The sequence below is a fragment of the Nymphaea colorata genome, chromosome 2 (genome assembly GCF_008831285.2).
Source record: "Nymphaea colorata isolate Beijing-Zhang1983 chromosome 2, ASM883128v2, whole genome shotgun sequence".
Taxonomy (NCBI): Eukaryota; Viridiplantae; Streptophyta; class Magnoliopsida; order Nymphaeales; family Nymphaeaceae; genus Nymphaea; species Nymphaea colorata.
The window spans coordinates 16,313,482-16,321,554 of NC_045139.1; the positions used below are offsets into that span (position 1 = coordinate 16,313,482).

At 38.8% G+C, this 8,073-nt stretch overlaps 2 protein-coding genes across 2 annotated transcripts; both read right to left on the reverse strand.

Moving 5' to 3' along the window:
* Positions 1-3,155: 3,155 nt before the first annotated feature.
* Positions 3,156-3,752, reverse strand: LOC116247463 (kunitz trypsin inhibitor 5-like). The gene has a single exon (XM_031619643.1). The coding sequence runs from the start codon at positions 3,750-3,752 to the stop codon at positions 3,156-3,158; it is 597 nt and encodes a 198-aa protein (XP_031475503.1).
* Positions 3,753-5,548: 1,796 nt separating this feature from the next.
* LOC116248713 (kunitz trypsin inhibitor 5-like) lies at positions 5,549-6,419 on the reverse strand. The gene has a single exon (XM_031621663.2). The coding sequence runs from the start codon at positions 6,257-6,259 to the stop codon at positions 5,636-5,638; it is 624 nt and encodes a 207-aa protein (XP_031477523.1). The 5' UTR covers positions 6,260-6,419; the 3' UTR covers positions 5,549-5,635.
* Positions 6,420-8,073: the final 1,654 nt, after the last annotated feature.

The window sequence follows — 8,073 nt, forward strand, 5'->3', positions numbered from 1 at the left end:
TTTGGACTCAAATTCAGACTTGGATATTTAAACCGAGCATAGAATCCAACTTTTAGACGTAATCGGCGCATATCCTTGTCCAATAAATTAAAGGAGTTCCGATTAATATATTGGATTTGATAATCATTGCAACAGTATAATGAAGATAATAAATTTTCCTTTACTGCGGAAAAATCCGATGCATCCATGACATCGATTAACGATGCTTTCTCACGTTGAGTGATCACTGGGGGATCTTCTTCTTTTTCTTCTTCAAGGGACGGAACTTCTTGAACCTAATGGAAAATTGTTGGCAGCCCATGACCAGCCAACGATTATAACCGCCCGTATAGATGCCAAGATCTCCGCAGACGACGTCCTTGCAGACGCTGGTGGGGCAGAACACCAGCTTGTAGTACTCCCAGTCTTTCTCTATCCTGAACCAATTGTTGGGAGTGGCGAGGCCGGGGCTGCCGATCACCCCGCCGTACCTCACGAACCTCAGCCCCGTCTTCTCGTCCCTGAGGGCCAGCGTCCAGATCGGCTTCTCCGGGCACTGGTTGGTCTCGTATAACTCCACGTTCAGGTCCGTCGACCGGCCGGCCAAGTGGTGTTGTATTGAGCGCCGGAAAAGAAACCGCTAGTAGGTGCTCTTCTGGATCGGCAACATGTAGTACCAGACGCCGGCTTCAACTTGATTGCCATTCATGTCGATTGCCGGAGCAGGCGCAGCGCCGGCTGTGGATGCGAAGAAGAGGATGGCTAGTGACAAGATTGCCAACATGGCTTTTTCTTAGGGAATCGATTCTTTCTGCTATCTGACTTTGAATGGTGGAGCATGGGAGATTGGTGCCATGAATTTGTGTTCTTAAATGTGTTGGCATTTAGCAGAATTAATGGTGCTCACGATCTCGAGTATGGAGTGCTGGTTTGTAAGGTAGTGAGGGCAGAGAATAATGGATGAGGATAAGCAGAAGATTAGTATCATGGAATGATTCTTGGGGAGTCAAAAAACGCGGATTGGTGTTAATTTGTCCGTTTGAAACTCACACGATGATCGTGTTAATTTTTTAGAATACGATTTCTTGGGCTTCCAGACAACCAAACTCGGTCACCCTTTTCTTTTCAGTTTTCATTTTTTCTCCTCCTACTTTTTGACAGGATAAAAGAAGGCATTATATACACTGAAACTGGCAAATGAATGCATGCCGACTCAATTAAGTCATATGGATAGCGGAATATGTACAGATATGGTAAATTTAGAAGAAGTGACTACGATGGTACCACAGGATATATACATGTATAGTATAAAATAGAAAAAATGACAATGAAAGCAACATTTAAATGATAGTTACAAATATCGTCTCAAAGTCTTAAAAAGAAAAATATGATAAATTTTTAAAAATTTAAAAAAACAAAAAATGAAGGGAAAATAAAATAATTGAGAAACTTATAACACAAACATCAAAAGATAAGTAGATTTGTAATAAATAAAAAATGAAAACCAAAAAACTGTTTAAAATTAAAAAAACTGAAAATATACGAAACACGTTTTTTTTTCATTTTTAACGTTTTTTTCAAAAAAACATGTTTTTTTTTTAAGATTTAAACAGCTAGTTAATTTATCATGTTTTTTTCTTGTTTTTTGTGATTATGATTTAAATCAATAAGTGATGTGAATATAAATATTATATGTTAATAAATAATAACTCTAAAAACAGAATGGAAGCTGAACTTAAAAAAAGTGAAATTATGTGAAATTAAGTAGTTTAAATCAGTTTCTAGCTAACAATTACATAAGCATGTCCAAGTGCCCATTTCCTCATTCGAATTCAATTAGAATCCACCATTTATTAGGCCGACCTAACTAGATTTTGACTTGGTTTCAAACTCCAACTTGAAATGCAGTGAGACCCAATATGAACTATGTCCACGGATTGGATTTGAACTGAATATACATTTAACTATGCTTGTCTTTTTGGATATTTACATATTATCTTTTTGGATATTTACATATTGTTTTTTTTTTTTGGATATTTACATATTCTGATTCAAATATGAGAAAAGAAAAGTCATATATGAACCTGAATCCAAAAACCGATTTCATACTTGGAACCCTATTTTTGGATTACTATGACCAATTGCTTCTCATTCACAACAGCATTTGTAAGGTTCCAAATTTCCAAGTATTATTTTCTACTTTATCAACTATATGGGCCATTCCAACAAACGAATGCGCGTCGCAAGTTTTTGTTTATTTTGGAAATATCAGATGCATCCATGATCTGAACCCATGATGCTTTTTTCACATTAGTTTACTGTGAAAACTTCGTCTTCATGTTCATCAAATCCGCAGCCCGTCTGCGGATTAGAAATCTGCAGATTCAAGATCTGCTGTTTGTTAAACCGAGGATCTCGAGATCCTCAATAATCAAACGGCAGTACTCCTTGACGATACGGCGATGCAAGGCCGAGTACAAGGTTTATTTCCTTTTCAGATTATTTAAAATTGTTTTTGATGTCCATAGACTGATATGCGGCTTACCATTTTGTTTCTTTTACGACATCGGTCTACATCCTTATTCTATGTGCTTCCGGAATCTTATTAATCTGATCGTCAAGATGGCTTCCAACTATAAATCTGAAGCCGCAGGCAAAAAATCATTAGCATCTTCAGTAGAATAAACTATTGATTTTCTCAATAAAAGTCAGGAGCCGATTATCCTAATAAGCCAAGGGAGTGTGTTTTGCTTTTCAAAAAAGCATTAATGCCAACTACAACATTAAAAATAGTGCTTGAATTTGACTAAAAAGGATGAGCTAATGCCATTTAAAGCTAACAGTGCTTGATTTTTTTGATGAGCTAATAATGCCAACTATAAGAATGAAAGAAAGGAGTGCTTTGACTGTCCCAAAAAAAATGATACTGTTAATTTGTGGAGGATCCACGCGTTCTGTTCTTAATACTGCAGAAGATTACGTGTGACGATGAACAATCGTTACATCACAAGATTCTTATTTTTCATTAGTCAGAAAGATAATAACAACTCCATTACAGACTTACAGTAAGAAATGAGCGTTCAGTAACTGAAAGTTTCAGTAACAGAGAGATGCAGAAAATTTATGAAATTTCTTTCGTACGTGTATCTGGGCATTCTACATGAAGCCTTGAAGCATCACTGCTTCTTGAACTTGACAGCGAAAGTCCGGCCACCTAAGACAAACCAACGATCATTGCCCTCGGCATGGACGCCCAGATCTCTGCAAGGAACCTTGCACGTCTTGCAGACGCCGGGGCAGAAGACCATCTTGTAGTTGTCCCCTGATTTCTCTATCCTGAACCAATTGTTCACCGTGTTTGGACCAGGGTTCCCCAACACCCCACCGTACTTCACGTATCTCATGCCCGTTGCTGCGTCCGGCGGAGCCAAGGTCCAGATCGGCTGCTCAGGGCAGAGGTTGGACTCGAAGAACTCGACGTTCATGTCGGTCGAGAGACGGATGGTCTTGGAGCCGTCGACCGGCACGAAGTTGGCAGTAATTCCTTCAAGCATAGCGTAGGGAGCTTGTTGGATGTACATGGGGCAGGACGTGTAGTTGCGGGGACTGGAATATAAACCGCCGAATCTGTCCTTCACGACCGGCATTATGTGGTAGCGAGTGCCGACGTCGAGTACATTACCATCGATGTCGAGTACCGGAGCCGGGGAGGCTCCGGCAGCGCCGGCGGAAATCAGGAGAAGGATGGCAAGTGATGCAAAGATGGGGGACATGTTTGTTATTGGATTCCAATTAGTGATTGGGTGCGATGAGGAACTTGATGAGAGAGCGTTTTATAGCGTGGTGAAGCTTGACATGTGCTAGGACGAGTTGCTGAAAGTCCATGGCGTGAAACGTCGGCAAGGATAAGGACGCGCAAAGTAGCCGGTTTTTGGGTGAGTCAAAAACCGGTGAGTTGATCGGAAAATTGCTGTCTGAAGGCTCTTGATCATCCTTCGCCGCTTTCTTCTCCATATTTAAATCATATTTCATGAGTGGTCTTACTTTACTTTTTTTTTTTTTTGAAAAGTTTAACTGCTATATATATGTATATATATATATATATGTTAAGAGTTGGCAAAACTTAAAAGGCCGTTATTGTTAGAAGTATTGTTCATCTTATAAAAATTATATGCATGAATAAGACAGATGATTGGCAATAAAATATCGTAACAGTGGGACCATGAACTGTTTATACGGGGCTGGGACAAAAAAATCTAGTCAGCTCTCCTTTGTCTCTAAATGAAGTAGTTCAGTGATGGCTATTGGTAGTAGAAATGCTGTGCTATTTGGAACTTGGTGTTCGTTGAGGGGCTGCTGTTGTTAAGAATGTCAACGAATCAGGTTCAAATGGGACATATACATTAACATATCTATCTTTTGGGATTATTTATATATTCAGATTTGAATTCTTAATCAAATGCGGATGAATAAGAACCTATATCATATCTGAATCCCAATGCTAAACTCATAATCTGAATCTGTTTTTTAGACCAAATCCAAACTATCTTACAGAAATCGAGTATAAGATATTTATCTATAACTATATACGACCAAAACATGAATCTAGTCAATATTTACTTTCCTCCAAATCTGAATCCAATCAAATGTCATTTCTTATAGTTCAAATTCTCAATCACGTTCAGATTTTTTTTAAAATCAAATTTAATGGCATGCCTGGCTGTTCCTAATGATATAGGACATATTTGAATGTAATCGATCATTTCGATCCCAAAAAATGCAGTCTTCTAATTAAACAAACGTCCTCGTAAGTTGAAATGATTCCAAATTTATACCAACGCAAGTCCGAGTACAGCACGAATTCAGAGTACGGGCTAGCTCTGAGCTATAAAACGAACGTCCTTCAAGAAATATCAAATATTAAATTAGAACACATGCTTAACTCTTATTTCAAGAATTTACACTCATTAAGTTCTTTTCACCGAAGAAATCCTATGTATCATTCTAAATGTCATGGATTGGAATCCTACTATTGCTAAATGCAGTCATCGTCTACGAGCGATGAGATCCAAAGTTCCAAGCACATAGTTTCAATCGATTGAAGAAATATGCACAAACTTAAAAGGATATGTTTGGTAGCCTCATATCTCATATGAGGCGGATCTTAAGATCTCTTTTTATGTGTGGCACGCAATGTATACAAATACAGAATTTTACCATTATGTGGATAAAAAGGATTTGAAATCTTATGGCCAAAACTTGTGCATTGAGGTCCAATGGGAAGGAGGTTTATTGAGATTGCCAACTATCTCAAATCACATTGGACCTCATACTATTGGAAGTGTTTAAGCTTATCTTAAGGGGCCGTTTGGCAGCAGCAACATGCTACAAGTGTTTGATGAATGAGCCTAAAAAATTAAGGCATATTCATGAGGCACTAGTTTTTGGGTTTTATGAATCTGTCACATTTTTTTAATAGATTCATGAAACATTGACATGCTATGTATGGTTGTCAAATAAATTAAAGGAGTTCTGATTAATATATTGGATCTGATTATAATTCCAATAATATATTGAAGAGAATAATTTTTTCTTTATTGTGGAAAAAGCCGATGCATCCATTACATGATGAACGATGCTTTCTCACATTGAGTTATCACTGGGGGATCTTCTTCTTCTTCTTCAAGGGACGGAATTTCTTGAACCTAATGGAAAATTGTTGGCCGCCCATGACCAGCCAACGATTATAACCGCCCGTATAGATGCCAAGATCTCCGCAGACGACGTCCTTGCAGGTGTTGCAGACGCTAGTGGGGCAGAACACCAGCTTGTAGTACTCCCCGTCTTTCTCTACCCTGAACCAATTGTTGAGAGTGCCGAGGCCGGGGCTGCCGATCACCCCGCCGTACCTCACGAACCTCAGCCCCGTCTTCTCGTCCCTGGGGGCCAGCGTCCAGATCGGCTTCTCCGGACACTGGTTGGCCTCGTACAACTCCACGTTCAGGTCCGTCGACAGCCGGACCGTGCTCCCGCCGTCAACCGGCCATAATTTCGCGGCTAATCCTGGAAACCTTTTGGGCGCTTCGTTGATGTAGATCGGACAAGTGGTGTTGTATTGGGCGCCAGAAAAGAAACCGCGGTAGGTGCTCTTCTGGATCGGCAACATGTAGTACCAGACGCCGGCTTCAACTTGATTGCCACTCATGTCGATTGCCGGAGCAGGCGCAGCGCCGGCGGTGGATACGAAGAAGAGGATGGCTAGTGACAAGATTGCCAACATGGCTTTTTCTTAGGGAATCGATTCTTTCTGCTATCTGACTTTGAATGGTGAAGCAAGGGAGATTGGTGCCATGAATTTATAGGCTTAGATGTGTTGGCATTTAGCAGAATTAATGGTGCTCACGATCTCGAGTATGGAGTGCTGGTTTGTAAGGTAGTGAGGGCAGAGAATGATGGATGAGGATAAGCAGGCGATTAATATCATGGAATGATTCTTGGGGAGTCAAAAAATGCGGATTGGTGCGATACAGCAGGAGTCCTATTGTCTGAAAGCATGTGTCCGTTTCAAACTCACATGTTGATCATCTTAATTTTTGAGAAAAGATGGTAGTATTCATTTTACAACAGTGTCGAAATATCTACTGGTTCCTTTACATTAAGATCCTGGAGGAACGAAGAAAAAGGTTCGAGTGATAAGGTGAAAGATCTATGTGAATATTCATCAATATGATTTAAATTATCTTGGACACGGTTCACATGCACATTGGGATTTTAATCTCTCTTGGAATCGTTTTTTAACCTAATTAACCTCTGGTTAAGCAAGAGCTAGGGGATGCCCATGCCCCTGAAAATTGAACCTCGTTTGTCCATTTGACAGCCGCCCCCAGTATTGACAACTTCTTTTTCTTTTGTTGGGTTTTGTGGAATCAGATTTCTTGGGCTTCCAGACAACCAAACTCGGTCACCCTTTTCTTTTCTGTTTTTATTTTTTCTCCTCCTACTTTTTGACCGGACAAAAGAGCGCATTATATATACTGAAACTTGCAAATGAATGCATGTCCACTCAATTAAGTCATATGCATACAAGTATGGAAATGAGTATGAACATATATGCACGGATATGGTTACTTTAGAAGAAGTGAGTACGATGGTACGACAAGATATATACATGTACAGTATTCAATAGCTAGCACAGGACAATGAAAGCAATATCTAAAATCAATAAGTGATATAAATATAAATTTTATATGTTAATAAATAATGACTAAAAAAGAATGAAAGCTGAAGTAAAAAACGAAAGTTAAATTATGTAAAATTAAGTAGTTTGAATTAGTTTCGAGCTAAAAATTATATATGCTTGTCCAAGTAAGCATAAGCATGACTATACACCATTACATGAACGAATACCCATGTAACTTAGACTGTTATTTTATCCTTTGCGGTTATAATTAGTTGTCAATATATACTATTGCTTCCCACTATTCCGATCAAATACGCTTAGATAAACTAGTAGAATAGGACTTGACTGGCGAGGCCCCTTCTCTACTGTTGCTAGTGATGGTCGACTCAAATTTGCATCATTTCAATTGAATCTTACAAATAAAATATGATTTAATCATGAAAGGATGCAGATCTACATCTGGATATGCAGTTTGAGTTTAAGTCGAGGATAAGATCCTGCAGAAAAATGGCCAACTTCACGTAAGAGCCCGTTTGATACGGGCGGAGAAGAGTATTTTCGTGCACATCTGATGGTCACAAAAGAAACTTAAAGGTACTTTTCTCTGAAAACAATTCCCTGGAGAAAATTAATGAGAACAGAAAAAAGTCCCTCCCCTACATTTTTACCTGATTTTGATGTCACTGAAAATATCCCAAAATGCCGCTTTTGAATGTTAATTTGGCAAATGGGACACTCAAATTGTTTCATGAATTTGTGTTAATCTATGCCTTAAATTCATTAACACCTAGCTTTAGTGTTTCATGAATTAGTTTCAATTTTTGAGATAAATTCATGAAACGCTCACACTATAAAGTATTAACGAAGGTTTATATCAAACTTCGATTTGATTGCACAACACTATTTAAAAACAA

What these genes read in the sequence shown, in the direction of transcription:
- LOC116247463 (XM_031619643.1), bottom strand. Translation starts at nt 3,752, where the DNA reads ATGTCCCCCATCTTTGCATCACTTGCCATCCTTCTCCTGATTTCCGCC.
- LOC116248713 (XM_031621663.2), bottom strand. Translation starts at nt 6,259, where the DNA reads ATGTTGGCAATCTTGTCACTAGCCATCCTCTTCTTCGTATCCACCGCC.